Genomic DNA, 21,724 nt, shown 5'->3' with positions numbered 1-21,724 from the left:
AATAAATTAGTCCATTCTCATCCCAATGGCTATCCAAGAAATCCTGCAAGTGTGATGTCAGGTTCAGGAGTTTAGGTTCAGATGTAATGGCCCCCGTGCCCAAATAGCCTATGAACACGCCATGGCTCGCGCATGGAATGCAGTTGACAAGATACCTGGTGACTAGCATCCATGGAACTGTACCCAGAGCGAGTCCGTGGTTCCAGGACAAGATGGGAGGTTATCTTTTTAATGAGAAGGAAACCCATTGATACAGCACAGTTGCATGCTGGCTTTCATCTGGACGGAAGCCGGAGTGATACTGCTGAGGGACAAGGCTGCTACATTCAGAATTTCAATTTGATGCAATTACTGGTAGTGATTTAAAAATTAGTTAATGTTTTGCAAAGGAAATATCCAGTTGAGTGGGTGAATAAACACGCCACCACACAGATTCCAGGAAAAGTTGCAATTACACCAAGGTCACCGCTCTAGATTTTGCCATCTGTGCTTATTTTCTGGGACTGAGCCTACGAACTGCAAGCGCACAAGTCTGATAAATCAATACCCCACGGGGAATACACTGGGTCAGTGCACATTCTGCCTCTCAGCTTAGTCTCTCTCGCGCTCACAACAACGTAGGTTATTGCAGCTGCTGCCCTTCCACTGGACCATTTATGTTGAGCAGCCTGAGTTGTTGTAACGGGCAAGGGTTGTTTCCTCACGGGTTTCGACCCTTTTGACAATTAACGCCATTGATATTACTCCTCACTTTGCAGCCCTTCCAGCACCAACCTGTCCTTCAGCCAAGAACATCTCAGCTGTTGGGTTTGGCAGAGATCGGGGAAGATGTGATATGGCTGCCTGGTCCAAGGAGGTCAACCAGCTCAATACCATCCTGCCCAATGTCGAGGAATAGCAATCACTGGGCACGACACCGAGCTATCCAGGATGCGAACGCATGTGAATGTCACTCCGTACAAAGCAGGTTTAATGCCACCGCTCACAAAGACAGCAGTGCCTCCGATTTACAAACGAAAGGTCAGCATTCGTTGCAGCAAGTTCACGAGAGCAAGATGGTTACTTGCAAAACAGAAAAACGATTATAGTTTAAAAACAATTCTTTAAATAAAATTACAAACAAGGGGAAAAAGTAAATTCAGGAACGAGAACAAAGAATGCACAAAGTGAAATAAGAAGATGCATTAAGTGCGGAGACCGCATGATAATCCCTCAATATCCCCCAAAATCACTGTGCGCGTGACATGGAAGCAGTGACTGGCAGGTGGGAGAGTAAACTGGAAGGAGAAGGTTAACGGGAGATTTAATAGAGGTGTTCAAAATTATCAGGGGTTTTGAGAGAGTAAACAGGGAGAACTGGCAGCAGAGCTGGTGAGTAGAGGATAGAGATTTGGGATCATTGGCAAAGAGCCAGGGGGTGGGGGGAGATGATGAGAATCGCTTTACTCAGCGAGTTATGCCTGAAACGGCAGTGGAAGCAGATTCAATCATAACTTTCAAAAGAGAATTGGATAAATATTTAAAAAGGAAAACATTGCGAGGTTTTGGCAAGAGCAGGGGAGTGGGACTCATTTGGTAACTCATTCAGAAAGCTGGTACAGGCACAATGGGACAAATGGCCTCCCTCTCTGCTGTCTGAGTCTATGAGAATCAGAGCCCTTCCATATATTTCCTTTGCGGTTAGTTTTACCATTGCTATATCTACAGTCTGCCCTCTCAGCCAGCAATGCTGTGTAGCATGGGGAAGACCCAAGAAAGGGAAAAGGTAGAAAAATAGTTTTTTCCCATAAATAAAAGCTCTCGCCCTCAACAATTTAATTTTAACATAAAAAACAAACCCTCTGCCCAGTGCTCTGATCCACGAGCTGCAGCAGTGTGGAGAAATTGAGTCCTTAAATTACACTAATCCTCCTGAAGGAGCACCGGTGCTCCTCCTTGTTGCTGTACATCCAGGGTGATATCAGCATGACTAACTCGGCTGAGATTCATGCTATTTCCCTAGACACTGACTTTATTTGAGCTCACATTCTGTGGAAAGCCAGGACCACAACACAATCCAAATAGTCAGGGAGTAGCAAGAGCAAATATGTAGGCACATTTCTGAGAAGTGCAAAACCAATAGCGTAGTAATACAGGATTTCAACTGCCCTAACATTAACTGGGATAGAATCAGTGTAAAAGGAATTCTTAAAATGCATTCGAGAACACTTTTTTAGCCAGTACATAGCAAGCCCAACAAGAGAGGGCGCGGTTCTGGAATTAATTTTAGGGAATGAAGCTGAGCAGGTGGAAAGGGAATCAGTGGGAGAGCATTTGGTGCTAGTGACCATAATTCAGTTAGAGTTAGCATAGTTACGGAAAAGGACAAGGATAGATCGGGAGTAAAAGTTCTCGAGTGGGGAAAGGCCAACTTTAGCAAAAGTGGACTTGAAGGTAAATCAGTGTCAGAGCAGTGGGAGGCGTTCAAGGAGGTGATAGGGAGGGTCCAGAGCAAATATGTTCCCACAAAGAAATCTAGAGCCCCCTGAATTTCAGGATAGGATAAGGCAAAAAAAGATACCGAGGGCTAAATACTGCAGAAAGCCTAGAGTATAGAAAGTACAGGGCTGAAACGGAAAAGGAAATTAGGAAATTAGAGAGAGGGCATGAAAAAATATTGGCAAGTAAAATCAAGGAAAACCCAAAGATGTTTTATAAATACATAAAGAGCAAGAGGATAACTGAAGAGTAGGGCCTATTGGAGACCAAAGAGGAAGCTTGTGTGTGGAGACGGAAGACGTGGATATGGTTCTTAATGAATGCTTAGCGAATACTGTCTTCACAAAAGAGAGGGGCGATGCAGACATTGTAGTTAAGGAGGAGGAGTGAAATATTAGATGAAATAAATATAGAGAGGAAGTATTAAGAGGTTTAGCATCTTTGAAAGGAGATAAATCACCGGGCCCGGTTGAAATGTATCCCGGGCCTTTAAGAGAAGCAAGGAAGGAAACAGTGGAGATTTGGACCATCATTTCTCTATGCTCTCTCGCTGCAGGTGGGGTGCCGGGGGAACGGAGGACTGCTAACTTTGTACCGATGTTTAAAAAGCGAAAAAGGGATAGACCGAGTAATTACAGGCCAGTCAGCCTAACTTCGCTGGTGGGCAAATTGTTGGGAGAAAAATTCTGAGGGACAGTATTAATCGTCATTCAGAAAGGCACGGGTTAATTAAGGACAGTCAGCTTGGATTTGTTAAGAGACGATCGTGTCTGACTAACATGATTTAAATTTTTGAGGAGATAACAAGAACGGTTGATGAGGATAGTGCATTTGATGTAATCTATATGGATTTTAGCAAAGCTTTTGACAAGGTCCCACATGGTAGACTGGTCAGAATAGTAAATGCCCATGGGATAGAAGGGAAAGTGGCAAGTTGGATTCAAATTGTCTCAGAGGCAGGAAACACAGGGGAATGGTCAATGGATGTTTTTGTGACTGGAAGGCTGTTTCCAGTGGGGTTCCGTAGGGCTCAGTTTTGGGTCCCTTGCTTTTTGTGATATATATCAATTATTTAGACTTCAATGTGGGCGGCATGATTAAGAAGTTTGCAGATGATACAAAAATTGGCCATGTGGTTGATAGTTGATAGTGGGGCCAGAAGAGGCGTGGGCCCCGGGGCAGCACGGGACAGCCCACACTGCGATATGTGTGCGCACTAGGTCCGTGCAGCAGAGCTGGTCGCCAGTCGTCTTGGTTAACCCTTGCCACTGGACCAAGACCTAGCTCCGTCGGCCATCACACGTTAAAAAAAATCCACGCACAGGCATCTTCCACACTTCAACACGTAGTTCGGGATCTGCATATTTGGTCCTTCATTGAAACACCTCTGAACTCATCCCTTTTTGGCGTGGAAGAAAGTCATCCTCGATACGAGGGACTGCCTATGATGATGATGTGAGGAAGAAAACTGTAGACTGCAGGAAAATATCACTGGACTGGTCAGTTGGGCAGAAAAGCGGAAAATGGAATTCAATCCGGAGAAGTGAGGTTATGCATGTGGGGAGGCCTAACAAGGCAAGGGAATACACAATAAATGGAAGGAGTGCATGTCTACAGATCCCTGAAGGAGCAGGACAGGTAGATAAGGTGGTTAAGAAGGCATACGAGAATCTGCCGAGGCACAGAATAGAAGAGCAGGGAGGTTATGCTTGAACTGTATAAATCACTAGCTGGACCACAGCTGGAGTACTGCGTGCAGTTCTGGTCACCACATTACAGGAAAAATGTGATTGCACTGGAGAGAGTACAGAGAATATTTACGAGGATGTTGCCAGGACTGAAGAATTTTAGCTATGAGGAAAGATTGGATAGGCAGGGGTTGTTATCTTTGGAACAGAGGAGGCTGAGGGGGAGGACTTAATTGAGGTGTAAAAATTATGAGGGGCCTAGATAGAGTGGATAGGAAGGACCTATTTACTCCAGCAGGGGGGTCATAGATTTAAAGTAATTGGTAGAAGGATTAGAGGGGAGTTGAGGAGCACATTTTTCACCCAGAGAGTGGTGAGGGTCTGGAACTCACTGTCTGAAAGGGTGGTAGAGGCAGAAACTATTATCACATTAAAAAAGTACTTGGATGTGCACTTGAAGTGCTGTAACCTATAAGGCGACGGACCAAGAGCTGGAAAGTGGGATTAGGCTGGATAGCTCTTTTTCAGCCAGCAGACACAGTGGATCAAATGCCCTCCTTCCATGTTGTAAACCAGATCCCAGAAATCACTGCACAGAGAACAAACACACAACGCTGCAAGGGATCATCAGTAAATCACTGAAATCCAACTCATTGTAGAAAGACTTGCATTTATATAGCCCCTTTCACAACCTCAGAACGTCCCAAAGTGTTTTACAGCCAATGAAGCACTTTTGGAGTGTAGTCACTGTTGTAATGTGGGAAACGCAACAGCAAATTTGCGCACAGCAAGCTCCCACAAACAGCAATGTGATAATGACCCCACTTTTTAAAGTGATGATGGAAGGATAAATATTGGCCAGGATAATCCGAGGATAATTCCCCTGCTCTTCTTCAAAATAGTACCATGGGATCGTTTACATCCACTGGAGAGTGCAGGTGGAGTTTAACGTCTCATCCGAAAGACGGCACCTCCGACAGTTCAGCACTCCCTCAGTACTGCACTGGAGCGTCAGTTTAGGTTTCTGTGCTTAAGTCTCTGGAGCAGGACTTGAACCCACAACCGTCTGACTCAGAGGCAAGTGTGCTACCCACTGAGCCACAGCTGATAATTGGTGCTCACTACTCTCTGGGTGAAAAATGTGCTCCTCAACCCTCTAATCCTTCTACCACTTTAAATCTATGCCCCCTCTGCTAGGGTAAATAGGTCCTTCCTATCCACTCTATCTTGGCCCCTCATAGTTTTTACACCTCAATCAGGACGCAAGCAGTCAGGTGCCTTGTACTGACCTTTCCACATGCTGTAGCCAAGTTGTATTCAATAATGCCTCCGAACAGCATTAAGCACAGATACAAGCAACTTCAGTTTCCCTGCACAGGTATATTGGTAAGTAAATCTCTTGAGCATCTCAAGACTTCTTCATTTGTACAATACAGGTAATGCAGCAATGCAATTTGTAAATGGCTCCAATATTCACCGTGCAATAGACATTCAACAAACTAGAAATGAATGAATCATTAATGAATATGGCCAACTACAGCACAGACATAGAGGAAGGACACTTTAAACTACTTTTTCTCTCTATCTATACGGAAAGTACCCCGCCCATACACACACACATTTAAACTCTGGGGTGCCTTTGAAGGACAGCACCCAGTTTGAAGTAGGTGCTCTGTTTATAATTTAAAATATCAGGGTTTAATGGTGCGAGTCACCAAGCTGCAGATGCAGTGCTGCCTGTATCTTGGGTCCAAGACTGATCCATTCACACAGGAAGAATTCATTACCCAAAGCAACCGGAGAGACTTAGGATTGCACGAACCCTCTGCGCAGTTGCGGGAAACCAACACCAAAATGGACGTGTTGCAATGGGTCCGCATTGTTCCTCAAAATTCTTCTTAGACCGATTGTAGAAGTTAACTTTTACTCCAGAGCATCTTTGCAACATCTGAACTGGAAGTGCTTTGACCGACTCTCACACACACATAAAGCAATGGTGTTTTAATGTTCATACAACAATGGGGCACAGGGAGACAAGGAACATTTAGATTATACAAACTATAGGGGTGGGTGAATTGTAAAGGTATATGGAGCATCTCACTGGGTCTAAGAGCATTAGTACAAAATAGCCATGCTGCTCCTCCTCACACTACACGCCTGACTAGGTGCTCTGGTTAGCAAAGGATACTTCCCGGTAGAGGAACAGGAACTGTCATTTAGCCCCTCGGGTCCGTTTCGCCATTCTATGAGATCATGGCTGATCTGTACCTAGTAGAACACATGGTGGTCGCAGCTCATCTACCCCTCTTAGAATATACGCACCAGAGATGCAGCCGCAAAAAAGAAAGGTAGAAACAGCAGTGAGTCACCATTAAGATGCTTTCACGTAGCTTCGAGCAGCAAGCACTGGCAGAGCCTTCTTCAAAAAGCATGGGGAAAGGGACCCATGACAAGGAATCACTGATATCAGAGGATCAAAATTAATCTTTAAAATGCTGCCACTATATACAGTCCCCACCGCGTATAGTGGGTGCGTTCGTGCCCACAATACGTAATGGCCGGTGCAACAGCTATGTTGAAAACCCTGCAGTAGATTGCAGGAGGGGAGTTAGCAATTCGCACGTGAGACGCCAGTGAAAGTGGGAGAGTTGCTAGGATATATATATATATAATTATTTTGCAGGATCTTGCGGAGACAACGTTGGTGTTATTTTTCCAGCAACTTGAGGTGTCTACTGTACATGGTCCATGTCTCTGAGCCATACAGGAGGGCGGGTATTGCTACAACCGTGCAGATTATGAACTTGGTGGCAGATTTGAGGGCCTGGTCTTCAAACACTCTTTTCTTCAGGCAGCCAAGGCTGCACTGGCACACTGGAGGCGGTATTGGATTTCGTCGTCAATGTCTACTCTTGTTGATAAGAGGCTCCCGAGGTATGGGAAATGGTCCACATTGTCCAGGGCCGCGCCGTGGATCTTGATAACTGGCTGGGGGGGGGTGGCAGTGCTGTGTGGCGAGGACAGATTGGTGTTTAGACCTTTGTCTTATGGATGTTTAGCATAAGGCCCATGCTTTCGTACACCTCAGACTATGACTTGGAGTTCAGCCTGTGTGTGCGCGCAGATATAGGCGTCGTCCGCGTACTGTAGCTCGACGACAGAGGTTGGGGTGGTCTTGAACCTGGCCTGGAGACGACGAAGGTTGCCAAAGCAAGCGCTCTACTCGGAAGGAAGTGTATCCGGGAGGGCGCTGAGCAGGAGTCTTACTGCCAAGAGCATGCAGAAATCAAGCGCAGGCAGCAGAAAAAACGTGCGGCAAACCTGTCCCACCCACCTTTTCCCTCAACGACTATCTGCCCCACCTGTGACAGGGACTGTGGCTCTCGTATTGGACTGTTCAGTCACCAAAGAACTCACTTCAGGAGAGGAAGCAGGTCTTCTTCGATACGGAGGGACTGCCTATGATGATGATGATGATGATATATATTTATCTATATCTATCTATCTGTATATATCTTAAGCAGTCCCTCGGAGTCAAGGATGACTTGCTTCCACACTAAAAATGAGTTCTCAGGTGACTGAAGAGTCCAATGTGGGACCTATAATCTGTCACAGGTGGGGCAGATAGTGGTTGAAGGAACAAGTGGGTGGGGGGGCTTGTGTTGTCGGCGCTCTTTCCGCTGTCTACACTTGGATTCAGCTTGCTCTCGGTGAAGAGACTCAAGGTGTTCGAAGCCTTCCCGGATGCTTTTCCTCCACTTCGAGCGGTTTTGTGCCAGCGATTCCCAGGTGTCGGTGAGGATGTTGCACTTTTTCCAAGGAGGCTATGAGGGTGCTCTTGAAACGTTTCTTCTGCCCACCTGGGGCTCGCTTGCCGTGTTGAAGCTCAAAGTAGAGCGCTTGTTTTGGGAGTCCCGTATCAGGCATGCGGACGATGTGGCCCGTCCAACGGAGCTGGTCGAGCGTGGTCAATGCTTTGATGCTGGCCTGAGCGAGAACATTGCTGTTGGTGCGCCTATCCTGCCAATGGATTTACAGGATCTTGTGGAGGCAGCGTTGGTGGTACTTCTCCAGTATTTTGAGGTGCCTGCTGTACGTCGTCCATGTTTCTGAACCATATAGGAGGGCGAGTATCATTACAGCCCTGTAGACCATGAGCTTGGTGCTGGGTTTGAGATCCTGGTCTTCAAACACTCACTTCCTCAGGCGACAGAAGGCTGCACTGGCACACTGAAGGCGGTGTTGGACCTCATCGGCGATGTCTGTCCCAAGGTATGGAAAATGGTCCACTTTGTCCAAGGCTTCATCATGGATTTTTATAACCGGAGGGTAGTGCTGTGCGGCTGGGGCAGGTTGGTAGAAGACCTTTGTCTTACGGATGCTTAGTGTAAGGCCCATGCTCTCATACACCTCGGTGAAGGTGTTGACGATGGAGAGTTCAGCCTCGGATTGTGCGCAGACGGAGGATGGAACGACCTTGGATCTGGCCTGGAGACGGCGGAGGTTGAACAGCTGCCCGTCTGTCCTGTAATTTAGTTCCACTCCAGCGGGGAGCTTTCTGAGGATGAGATGGAGAATTGCAGCAAGAAAGATTGAGAAGAGCGTCAGTGCGATGACACAACCTTGCTTGACCCTGGTGGATTGGGTCTGTGGTGGATCAGTTGGTCAGGATCACGGCTTGCATGCCATCGCAAAGCAGGTGGAAGGCAGCCAAATCGGAGAACACTCCAAAATCCCTTACGGTTGACAGTGTCGAAGGCCTTTGTGAGGTCAAAGGCCACGTACAAGAGTTGGTGCTGTTCCCTGCATTTCTCATGTGTTTGCCGCGCAATGAAGATCACATCCATTGTGCCCTTTAGTGGGCGGAATCCGCATTGCGACTCTGGGAGGAGTTCTTCAGCCACAGGGAGAAGGTGATTGAGGAAGATTCTTGCAATGACTTGTGGCCGACAGCAGGGAGACTCCACTGTTGTTACCACAGTCGGACTGGTCACCGTTCTTGAAGATGGCCATGATTACGGCGTCTCTGAGATCTCTTGGCATGCTTGCCTCCTTCCAGATAAGAGAAATGAGGGTCATGAATTCACAGCAGTAGTGCTTTTCTGCCATGTTTTAGTGCTTCGGTGGGGATTCCATCTGCTCCTGATGCCTTGTTGTTCTTCAGTTGTCAGATGGCCTTTTCTACCTCGTGCCGGGCTGGAATTGTGCTGAGATGGTGGCAGGTGGGATGCTGCGGGATGGAGTCGAGGACCATCACGTCAAAGACAGAGTCTCGGTTAAGGAGATCTTCGAAGTGCTCCTTCCAGCGGCCACTGACTGTCTCTCCGTCCTTGATGAGTACCTCTCCATTCTTGGTCAGCAGTGGGATAGGGCCTTGGCTGCTTGGGCCATAGGTGGTCTTGACTGCGCTAAAGAATTCTCGCACATCGTGGTCGCTGGCTAGTTGTTGGATCTCCTGAGCTTTCTCCACCCACCATCTATTCTTTGGGTCGCGGGTTTTCTAATGGACCTCGGCCTTCAGACGTCTGTAGAGCTGCCTTCTTGCTCTCGAGTTGTGTTGCTGCTTCCAGTTCAAGAATGCCTTGCGCTTGTGGCTTATTAGCTCCTGGTCATTCTCATCGAACCAGTCTTGATGTTTCTTGGTGAAGATACCGAGCGTCTCTTCGCAGGTGCTAATAATGGAGGCCTTGAGGGCAGACCAGGCACTGTGGACACTCTGCGTCTCTGGGTCGTTGGGTTGGTAGTAGTGCCGCTGGCTGAATAGGGCTCTCTTAACATGGTCTCTGAGTGCTCCAGCATTGATTTTCCTGCGGTATTGCTGTTGTTGCCTTCGCTGTTTTGGGGCAACGTAGATGGTGATGACTGAGCGGATTAAGCGGAGGTCCATCCAGCAGTCGTCGGTTCCTGTCATGGCGCGGGTCACGCACACGTCCTTGCAGTCCCTTGCTCGGAAGATGACTGAGTCTAGCGGACGCTAGTGCTTGGAGCGAGCGAGTTTCCATGAAGCCTTATATTTGTCTTTCTGACGGAACAGGGTATTGGTTATGACGAGGCTATGTTCTGAACATTTTGTGAGGAGGGTAATGTTGGAGTTGGTTTTCCCTACCCCCTCTCTGCCGATCACAGCTCCCCAGAGGTCTGTGTCCTTTCCAACTCTGGAGTTGAAGTTGCCGAGGAGAATCAGCTTGTCGCCCGTTGGGACTCGGCACAGGGATTGTTCGAGGCTGGAGTAGAATTCCTCTTTGGTCTCATCTGTAGCTTCCAGCGTTGGGGCGTATGCTTTGAAGACTGTAGCGCACTGTTTCTGGGCTAGGGTGAGCCGAAGGATCATGAGGTGTTCGTTTATCCTGCAGGGGGCGTCTCTGAGACGGCCCACTAGTTCATTTTTTATGGTGAAACCTACCTCATGGAGGCGCCGTTCTTCACCTGGTTTACCTTTCCAGAAGGTGGTATAACCTCCACCTTGTTCTTTGAGCTGGCCTTCCCCTGCCCGCCGGGTCTCGCTTAGGGCGACGGTATCTACGTTGAAGCGCCAGAGTTCCCGGGCAACGATCGCAGTGTGGCGTTCTGTTCTGTTGCTGTTGGGGTTGTCCGTGAGGGTCCTGACGTTCCAGGTCCCAAACTTCATCTTAAAGTGTGGAAGATGCCAGTGCGTGAGTTCTTTTAAAGTGGGGTGGCCATTGCACACCAGCTACCACACGGGCTTCACAGAGTAAGATCTTGGTCCAGTGACAAGGGGTCCAAGATGACTGGAGACCAGGCTCTGCTGCATGGGCCTAGTTCATTCATATATAGATGTAGCACTATGATAAACTACTATACACTGTAGATCACTATTGAAGAAATCAAACAAGACTGCATGCAATACAACTAGCTTTATTTACATCATTTATTTATGATTGCTCTTGCTGTCAGTGCACCCAAACCTAACCAAAGTACAAACTGGTGAGTAAACACAGCTGATTCTGGAAAAAATAAACAAAGAGCTTAATACGCTATAACCAGCAACTTTAAAATTGATCTTAATGCAAATGATTAATGTCAATCACATTTTAGCCGATATAACCGACTGCTTGTTTGAAACGTGAAGGTTTTGTGGGGACTGTATTTACATTGCATTACTCAATCTCCCTTCACTTCGTCACTGACACGGACAGGATTATTTGCCAAAGTTGAAATTGGAATGGCACAAAGGTCTACACGCTCACCAATCATTCCCACGTAGCAGGTACTGACCAGATCATTTCTGAGCTTGCTAGTGTCCAACATGCGCATGTTTGTGATGGCTGTAACAATTGGGTGAGATGGTTTTGAGGCAATGGGAGGAACAGGCAAGGGCTTGTGGAATGTGGAAAGCAGGCAGGTGGGAGCACCCTGATAACACGTTCACAGCGAGTTACTCACACGCCTCACTTCTGCTAGCTGCGAAAGCTCAGGCCCAACAGGAGTCATGTAGCCTGAGAGGCTCTACAGAGAGAGAAACAAATAAGGTGGGTCGACAGGTACATGCAAAAGAGGGTTAGTGTACAAACATCAAGAGCTGTAGCATCAGGTGCACTTGGAGAAAACACAACTTGGGTCAGATTAGGTGCCATCAAGTGGCCAATAAAATGGGTAAAATAAATAAAACCTGGGCAGGCAAAATGAACACCATATATAAACAAATGAGTTTGAGTGTGATCTCTTGAATATATGCAGTTTATATTGGTCAATTATAATTACATCTGATCATCAACACAGAAATTTGGTCAGCTAAATCCAAATACAGTGAAACCTACAAATTAAACACCTTAGGAACTGGCGTCAGCTGTCCTTATTCCCTTATGGCGCTGTGGATGCCGGATAAAGAGCTCCCCACTCCACAAAACCCGTTGTGGCCTTGTGCTGACCGGCATATTCTGATCTCATGAGAATTTGGGGTAGAGAGTAAGCGAGCTGCAGGGGGAAACTCCAGTGATTGCGACTCAGTGAAAGCTCCAGATACAGCAGCTGTACAACAGTCCATGTCCCGTGTTTTACTGTTGTCAAAGGATTGGCGCATCGAAGGTCGTCCGTGGTTCGTAATTTGCAAGTCTCCGTGGTTTCAGAGTGCCTCTTTTGTATTTTGTATTCGGGGCCCAGGAGCGGTGAGAGTTCGGGGCCCAGGAGAGCCGAGGGCCCGGGGCGGCCCGGGGCAGCATTGACCAGCCCGCACTGCGATATGTGTGCGCACTAGGTCCATGCAGCAGAGCTGGTCTCCAGTCATCTTGGTTAACCCTTGCCACTGGATCAAGACCTTGCTCTGTCAAGCCCGTGTGGTGGCTGGTGTGCAACGGTCACCCCACGTTAAAAAAATCCACGCACAGGCATCTTCCACCCTTCAGGATGTAGTTCGGGATCCGGAATATTAGGTCCCTCATTGAAACACCTGTGAACTCATCCCTTTTTGGTGTGGAAGCGGGTCATCCTCGATACGAGGGACTGCCCAAGAAGAGAAGTTTGTATTTTACTACGCATTGCCCCTTTACAACTTAGAACACGGGACATTTAATTGAGCAAAGCTGCTGTATCTGGGACTTTCATTGGTTTGGGAGCACTGGCACTTCTCCTTACAGCTCGCTGCCTCTCTGGCCCCTGAATGCTCATGTAGTTAGCACACGCAGGTCAGTGCATAGCGCTCTATCGCTGGGATTGAATGCTTGCACAGCTCTACCCCGGGGATAGAGCAGTTTCTCTGCCACTGTGTATGCTGGGTGAAAAACTCCCCATTCTACTGAAAATGCTTACGTGCAAACAATGCCCATTTTCAGACTGTGCTGTTCCCCAGCGGTCAGTATTAGGACCACTGCTCTTTTTGATATATATTAATAACCTGGACTTGGGTATATAGGGCATAATAAAAGTTTGCAGATGATACAAAATTTGGAAATGTAGTAAAGAATGAGGTGGATAATAACAGACTTTAAGAGGACATAGACAGACTGGTGAAATGGGCAGACACATGGCAGATGCTATTTAACGCAGAGAAGTGTGAAGTGATAGATTTTGGTAGGAAAAGTGAGGAGAGGCAATATGAACTAAATGGTATAATCTTAAAGGGGATGCAGGAACAGATAGACCTGGGGTGTATGTACACAAGTCTTTGAAGTTGACATGGCAAGTTGAGAAGGCAGTTAAATAAAGCATACTGGACTCTTGGCTTTATTACTAGAGGAACAGAGTACAATAGCAAGGAAGTTATCGCTAAACCTTTATAAAACATTGGTTTGGCCTCAGCTGAAGTACTGTGTTCAATTCTGACGCCACTTTAAGGAGGATGTCAAGGCCTTGGAGAGGGTGCAGAAGAGATTTACTAAAATGGTACCAGGAATGGGGGACTTTAGTTATGTGGGGGGACCCGAGAAGCTTAGAGCAGAGAAGGTGAAGAGGAGACTTAATTATGTCAAAATTATGAATGGTTTTGAGAGTTTAAATAAAGAAAAACTGTTTCCATTGACAGAGGACACAGATTTAAGGTGATTGGCAAAAGAACCAGAGGCAACGTAAGGAAACTTTTTTTTTACATCTGGATCCAGAACGCACTGCCTGAAAGAGTGGTGGAAGCAGATTCAATAGTAACATTCAAAATAAAATTAACTACTGGAAGTAAAACAAAATTACAGACCTACAGGGAAAGAGCAGGGGAGTGAGATTAATTGGATCACTCTACCAAAGAGCCAGCACTGGCAGGATGGGCAAAATGGCCTCCTTCTGTGCTCCATGATTCCAAGTTGCTGGTTCTCTCAATAAATGGCTTTTTTTTTAATACAGGTGTCCAGTTTTTTGGGAGTGTCTGTTTATACAGGTGTCACTGTACACTCAAAATGTATTTAATTATATTTGAATGCAAGCAATATAAATCAAAAGAAGCACTAAATACTGCTGTGAACTGCTCAAGGGGATGTCCCCACATTTCAATCATCCCATTAACCAGTACAAAGCAAAACAATATAGCACCTTTAATGCTCTTTATACAGAGACAGACACCGAGCCAGGAAGGGAGAGATTAGGAGGGATATTGACACCCAGTGGTGGGTCAAATGAAGGCGGAGGATGCAAGTGGCCACAGTCAGGGGAATGGCGAATTTGGGGAGGACTGCAGGGCTGGAAGAGGTTACAGAGATAGGGTGGGGCAAGACCATTTAAGGATTTAAAGACAAAGATTTCAAATTGAATGTACTGGGGTATAGGGAGCCAATTTAGGTCAATGAGGTTAAGGGTGATGACTTAGCAGGTCATTGGGGTCAGGGGTGATGACTTAGCAGGACTTTGGGCAAGAAAGGATATGTGGAGCTAAGTTTTAGACAATTCAGAACACGGAGTGTAGCGGATGGGAGGCTGGAAAATAGAGCATTAGTCAAGTGTGGAGATAAAGATATGTGCAAGAGTTTCAGTAGGCGAGGGACTGAGGTAGCGGTGGATGTAGGCATTGCTGCAAAGGTGGATGTAAATGTTCCATGTAATGGAGACAGTATGGGCTCTGAATTTCATCTCAAGGTCAAACAGGACACCTTGTGTTTAATGTGGGACAGTGGCTGGGGAAAGGGATGTAATCAGTAGCATGGGAGTGACGTTTATGGCAGGAATCAAAGACAATGGCTTTGGTCTTCCCACTGTTGAGCTGGTGAGGAAGCTACAACTTCCCCAGACTGTTGGACAAACAGTGACAGCACAGGCGCAGCTGAGGGGTTGAGCGAGGTAAAGTTCTCCTCACAAAGGTCGAAGACCCCTGAAAATAGAACTCCAACAGAACAGACACAGGATTGTCATTATCCATTCTCATGACCTTTGGTACAGAGTCTGCTCAATCAGAAATTAAAAAGAAAACTCACTTCTAAATCAGTATGCTTTTGATGTTGTGCCAATACACTTGTGTGATACTTTTACTTTCATCATTTCAAACTGTTCCTACCACTTCCAGTGACAGACCTGTGAGTACACATTACCTCAAACTGCTCCCTCCAGTACATCCTCCACTTGACAGGACAAAAAGTATACTTGTATCACTGTGCATCACAGTTCAAGTGGACATTACATAAACATTCAGGCAGCCACCAGTATTGTTACTGAAATCCCAAGAGAGACATTTATTGGTTGGCCGGTTGAGTTCCGAACTTAGGCCTCCAAACATAAAAGCCGATTGCTGATACATTATGCAGGGTTCATGTCCCACTCTTGCAGTCTCAACACAGGTAGATGGGAATATTGCCACACAGTTGAACATGCCTAGATTTTTTCTCACACTCCCTCCCACTCTCCTGACCCCTTACTGGGTATAATTCCACAGGTGCTGAGCTTACACTGAGGTAACCAGCCCAAGTGGTGAAATGCACCAGCCCAGACTGCCAGGTCTAATGCTAAGAGTACCCCATCAATTCCTATAAAGTCAGAGTAGCATCAAGTACTTACTGATACTGGTGTAGTTCTCTCCGACGGTGGGATCATCTCTGGGGTCAGCACCTGGGGAGGATCAGTCCCTTTGCTGACCTTCTGCTGGATCAGATACATTGCTAAGGCAAACTGCTCCCTGTTCAATTTCCCCATCTGCTTTGTGTCGGCCAGGGCCCTGTTAGAAAACAGTTTACTAAATAAATGCAGGCTCAATATTGCAACTAGAGCAAAACCATGCCAACTGCTGTGTTTAATATCATAACAATCTATGAAAGGAAGGTACGTGTTGACATAGCAGCAATGTAATTTAATGGAGAGGCAAACACGCCAGTGACAGCCTGCAGTGGGGAAGGTACACAGAGGGAGGTGCAGAAACCATCTGGAAGTGGCTTCCAGTGTCAGCCGCACTGCTGTGAATTAGTATCGCCCCACGAGGAGGTACAGAAATCAGGAAGTGTTGGTGCTGAAGGGTCATGCAGGCTAGTCGGAAAGCCTGCTGGAATTCAAAAATCGAAGGGCACTGGGGTGAAACAGACTCATGCCCACCTGGCTTTTAAAAAAAAAAATAAAAGTCCCTCTTACAAGATCAAATCAGCACTTGCAATACTATAGTCCCCTTCTATTCACTGGATTTCTTTTTAAACAACATTTTAGAAAAACATATCTTTTGAGACTAACTGCAGCTGATTCTATGGACGGTGCAGCTTAAGCGTTTCCATTTGATGGAGTGTAGACTATTCTCTCAACAACATTTGATATGCAGACGTCATCACTGCACCAGTATAGTCAATGAAGGACACTTCACGCATAACATATCAGTATATAATACTCATTACAACGATGGTTTTCTTATCCCCTCAAGTATCGAGCTTTATGGGCCGTTCTAATTCAGATGTTTAAGATGATTAGAAGGGTTTGATAGGGTAGATAGAAACTATTTCCTCGTGGGGAATGGGGGGGGGGGGGCGCTGCAGGGAGGTCCAGAACAAGGGGGAATTACCTTAAAATTAGAGCTAGGCCATTCTGGGGTGATGTCAGGGAGCACCTCTTCACACAAAGGGTAGTGGGAACCTGGAACTCTCTCCCAAGAAGCTGTTAAGGTTGAGAGTCAATTTCAAAATTAGGATTGATAGATTTTTGTAAGGCAAAGGTATTAAGGGTAGACAGAGTTAAGATACAGATCAGCCATAATCTGACTGAATGGAGCAACAGGCTCGAGGAGCTGAATAGCCTACTCCTGTTCCTTGGTTCCTATTCATGATTCATTCATTTCTATAATATTGGGTGTCAATCACCACTTGTGAAGTCATTAACCTGAAGGTGCTTTCACCTTTCGTCAGTGCCTGGGTTTGAGTTCTGGGAGAACAACTTATAATTGCCACTCACCCACCAGCAACCAACACCTTCTAGCCCATAAACTGTAAGCTTGCTGTCCCGCACGTGCAGTTCTCTTATGTCGGCACTGTGGAATTTGCTGTACACATGGAAGGGCTGCTATTCTAAAGTAATGGTGGCCTTGTGATGCTAGCACGCTGATGTACTGAATCCAGCTCAGCACATTTAGAAGCCATCAGTGAGGCTGTAGGCCAGACGCAGGTTAGGAGGTGAATGAAAGCTGGGTCTCTGCTGTAGGCAAGGCTGGAGTATTTACTTTAGCCAGTGCTGTTAACTGCACAAGACACACATCAGCAGTTGATGGCATTGAAGGGCACGTGTCGCCAGTTTAGTTGGCTATGGCCATTTATCATGCATGAGCTAAGATGTCCCGAGTACAGACTATGAATCTCTCTCAATACATTAACTCAGCGTGCATCTCTTACCATACGTGAGCCAAGAGATTCTGATGAAGCGCAGACTGCATGAAGATATCTTTGACTTCCAAGCCACTGACGTACCCATCCATGTCCAAGTCTATTTTGAGGAAGATGTCATCATACCGCATCTTGTCATTAGCTGGCACAACCCAGTTTAATGGCTGCAACAAACAGGAATTTTCCAGTTCACTGTGCTGCACAATATCAATAGGTGGAAGTAACACAGCATAAAGGATCACAAATCATCAGAGCCCTGAGAACAGCGCTGACTTTATTCATCAACTCCTCAACCAAATGTGCTGTAATACCCAGGTCAGTATGTGTGTTGAAATGGGAGTCATAACGGCCATTACCATCATGGATGAAATCTAGTCCGATGTGCACACACAAAAGGAGTCTACAATTCAAACTGTGTTGATTTCAGAGTTGCAATTGTTATTTCCTTTGTTGCACAGTGCAGTGAAGCACCATTCATAGATTTATGGAACATAGTCCCATGCACACAGAGGTCCTGGTAATTGCTAGCACAGAAATTGAGAATCTTCACCCAGGACTGCTTCTCATGCATATTCGAGTGGACAGTTTCAGAAAGTATTGGCAGAGTCCTGGGAATAAATCGCCCAAATGCCCTCTTAGCTACAGGAAGAAACACTTTCATAATTTAAGTGATCATCACAATCGTTTTCAGAACAAATCAGAATTCAGAGCTGTAGCATCGAGAGTGTAATGTTATATTTATTTAACAGTACAGTGCAGCCAACAATGATGTTGCTTTATTGTAAATTCCAGTGTAGAAGTCTAACTTTAATGCAGGAATTATTCCTGAGCATACAGAGCAGATTGGTACACTGCAGCAATACTGATCGAATGATATTGTTGGCCTGGCAAATATCCACAGCCTCACTACAAATGGACACTGGGCATAAGAGCGTATGAAAGGAACAGGGGGAAGTTAAGCTCAAGTCTATTCAGTTACAAACTATTACAAATGATCCCCATCGTAGAATATGCCTAATTCAACAACCAACCAAAATTAAATCCTGCAAAAGAAAGCTGTCCAAAATTGCTCCCAAAGCCAATGGCATAAAACTCCCGTATTAATCCAACCTTAAAACACACTCACAACTCCAAGCCATGCACTCCACCAGCGCCTCAACTCGAGCTGCATCAGTGCCTGAACCACTGTGTTCCCTGGAGAACACACCCATCTATGTCTATCGATATAACTTTCAGTCCTGTTCTTCAACAAAAATATATGCAGTTCACTTACACAAGAGTTGTACCACGAGTTTGGTTGGGTGTCCAATCAAATTAGCTACTACCCTTGGGGGAGAGGGGGGACCTTCTAAACAGCATCTTGAAATTCAGTGCTTTTACCCCGTTGCTCTCTAGCTGTGTGATCATATTCTATGTACAGTAACTCTGATCCACTTTAACCTATATTCTCCATGTTCTGGCATTTGAAAGACACACAGATGCTTGTTAACTGATTACTCGATTTATTAAAGATCCAACAGTGCAGGATTTGAGAGGGGGTGAAACATGGGAGGAACACGATTCACTGAACAACACTGGCCATTAGCTGATATTAATCCACTGCTTCCCTCAGGTTGATCCAGTTGTGTCCAGCAAATGCTCAGAGTTCCTGACAAAGCATAAACTTGAACATGATTGACGCCCAGGACTCTAACCCAAGTCTTACAGCTGAAGAAGGAATGCACTTTAATGCTAGGAGTTATTTTTAAGTACTACATAAAGACATTTTGAAATTAAGTCAACTCAGGATTGACCGAATTTCAGCTAGCATCAGTCACATGCACATTAACGAGAATACTGTGTCCACAACTCTTCCCAAGGAGGACAATATGGAAGCAGGGCACTCTGGGACCTCAACGTGAAGTCATCATCATAGGCAGTCCCTCAGAGACGAGGAAGACTTGCTTCCACTCTAAAAATGAGTTCTTAGGTGACTGAACAGTCCAATACGAGAGCCACAGTCCCTATCACAGGTGGGACAGACAGTCGCTGAGGGAAAGGATGGGTGGGACTGGTTTGCCGCACGCTCCTTCCGCTGCCTGAGCTTAGTTTCTGCATGCTCTCGGCGATGAGAAGTATGAGCGTGGCAAGCATCAACTGTACAGCCAACTTCCAAGTGACACATTTCTGATCTTAACCATGCTGTTGGGGGTGAGGTGGCACACTGAATTGAGGGGAAAAAAGGATTTTCAAATCACTGAGCTGCTCTGGTGGAGCCTTGTTAGAAGCCTGGGACTATGTGCGTCTTCTCACCAGGGAATGAGCGGTGACAATGCAGGCTACCTTAGATACAACAATGCTTCCCATCTTATCACCTGTTTGATGTGCTTTGGAGAGATGCTTCCCGCACTATTTAAGCTGTTAATACTGCCATGTGAAGGAGTGGACCGCAGACTATCTTTAGGTGGAGGGCTGGCGGGTAACACTGGCACAGATCCAGCAAGTGCTGGGCCTTGCTTCTTCCTCTTGGACGGCGGCAGAAGCGCAGATGGCAGAACGGAGGGAACTGGCTCCTTCTCCAAAGCTCTGTAAACAAGATGCATCGCCTACAAATAGAACACAAACGGGTCAGACAGTTGTGGCCATATTTTAGCAGTAAAACCAGCTCCACAGGTGCAACATGAAAGCACCTTTTAGTTGTCCACACTAGTCTCTGTATCTGTAAATAGCACTCAGATCAGTTAGTGTGGGGGGGGGGGGGGGGGGGGGGGGGAGAAGGGAGTGAGGAATGGGGAAGGGAGTTGGGGGGGGGGGAAAGGGAGTTGGGGGGGGGGGAAAGGGAGTTGGGGGGGGAAAGGGAGTTGGGGGGGGAAAGGGAGTTGGGGGGGGAAAGGGAGTTGGGGGGGGAAAGGGAGTTGGGGGGGGGAAAGGGAGTTGGGGGGGGGAAAGGGAGTTGGGGGGGGAGAGAGGGAGTTGGGGGGGGGGAGAGGGAGTTGGGGGGGGGGAGAGGGAGTTGGGGGGGGGGGAAGGGAGTTGGGGGGGGGGGGAAGGGAGTTGGGGGGGGGGGGAAGGGAGTTGGGGGGGGGGGGGGAAGGGAGTTGGGGGGGGGGAAGGGAGTTGGGGGGGGGGGAAGGGAGTTGGGGGGGGGGAAAGGGAGTTGGGGGGGGGAAAGGGAGTTGGGGGGGGGGAAAGGGAGTTGGGGGGGGGGGAAGGGAGTGGGGGGAGAGAAGGGAGTGGGGGGGGAGAGAAGAGAGTGGGGGGGGAGAGAAGAGAGTGGGGGGGGAGAGAAGAGAGTGGGGGGGGGAGAGAAGAGAGTGGGGGGGGGGAGAGAAGAGAGTGGGGGGGGGAAGAGAAGAGAGTGGGGGGGGGAGAGAAGAGAGTGGGGGGGGAGTGAAGAGAGTGGGGGGGGAGAGAAGAGAGTGGGGGGGAGAGAAGAGAGTGGGGGGGGAGAGAAGAGAGTGGGGGGGGAGAGAAGAGAGTGGGGGGGAGAGAAGAGAGTGGGGGGGGAGAGAAGAGAGTGGGGGGGGAGAGAAGAGAGTGGGGGGGGAGAGAAGAGAGTGGGGGGGGAAGAGAAGAGAGTGGGGGGGGGGAGAGAAGAGAGTGGGGGGGGGAAGAGAAGAGAGTGGGGGGGGGAGAGAAGAGAGTGGGGGGGGGAGAGAAGAGAGTGGGGGGGGAGAGAAGAGAGTGGGGGGGGAGAGAAGAGAGTGGGGGGGGGAGAGAAGAGAGTGGGGGGGGGAGAGAAGAGAGTGGGGGGGGGAGAGAAGAGAGTGGGGGGGGAGAGAAGAGTGGGGGGGGGGAGAGAGAGAGGGGGGGGGGGAGAGAAGAGAGTGGGGGGGGGAGAGAAGAGAGTGGGGGGGGAGAGAAGAGAGTGGGGGGGGAGAGAAGAGAGTGGGGGGGGGAGAGAAGAGAGTGGGGGGGGGAGAGAAGAGAGTGGGGGGGGAGAGAAGAGAGTGGGGGGGGGAGAGAAGAGAGTGGGGGGGAGAGAAGAGAGTGGGGGGGGGAGAGAAGAGAGTGGGGGGGGGAGAGAAGAGAGTGGGGGGGGGGAGAGAAGAGAGTGGGGGGGGAGAGAAGAGAGTGGGGGGGGGAGAGAAGAGAGTGGGGGGGGGAGAGAAGAGAGTGGGGGGGGAGAGAAGAGAGTGGGGGGGGGAGAGAAGAGAGTGGGGGGGGGGAGAGAAGAGAGTGAGGGGGGGAAAGAGAAGGGAGGTGGGGGGGGAGAGAAGGGAGTTGGGGGGGGGGGCGGGGAGAGAAGGGAGTTGGGGGAGGGGGGCGCGGGAGAGACGGGAGTTTGGGGGGGGGGGGGGGGGAGAGAGAAGGGAGTGGGGGGGGGAGAGGAGAAGGGAGTGGGGGGGAGAGAGAAGG

At 47.9% G+C, this 21,724-nt stretch overlaps 1 protein-coding gene across 1 annotated transcript in view; it reads right to left on the bottom strand.

Moving 5' to 3' along the window:
* The window catches only part of eps15l1a (epidermal growth factor receptor pathway substrate 15-like 1a), a 395,109-nt gene that overhangs the window by 232,387 nt on the left and 140,998 nt on the right, over positions 1-21,724 (bottom strand). The window contains exons 8-10 of the mRNA XM_070860699.1: positions 19,741-19,971; positions 17,396-17,550; positions 15,594-15,750 (exon numbers count right to left, since the gene is read on the bottom strand). Of these exons, the coding sequence (XP_070716800.1) occupies positions 15,594-15,750; positions 17,396-17,550; positions 19,741-19,971 (543 nt within the window). The remainder of the gene's footprint in view (positions 1-15,593; positions 15,751-17,395; positions 17,551-19,740; positions 19,972-21,724) is intronic.

This window comes from Pristiophorus japonicus, chromosome 18 (assembly GCF_044704955.1).
Source record: "Pristiophorus japonicus isolate sPriJap1 chromosome 18, sPriJap1.hap1, whole genome shotgun sequence".
Classification (NCBI taxonomy): Eukaryota; Metazoa; Chordata; class Chondrichthyes; family Pristiophoridae; genus Pristiophorus; species Pristiophorus japonicus.
Note: the sequence above shows the minus strand (reverse complement) of the source record. Positions and strands in the feature narration are given on the sequence as shown.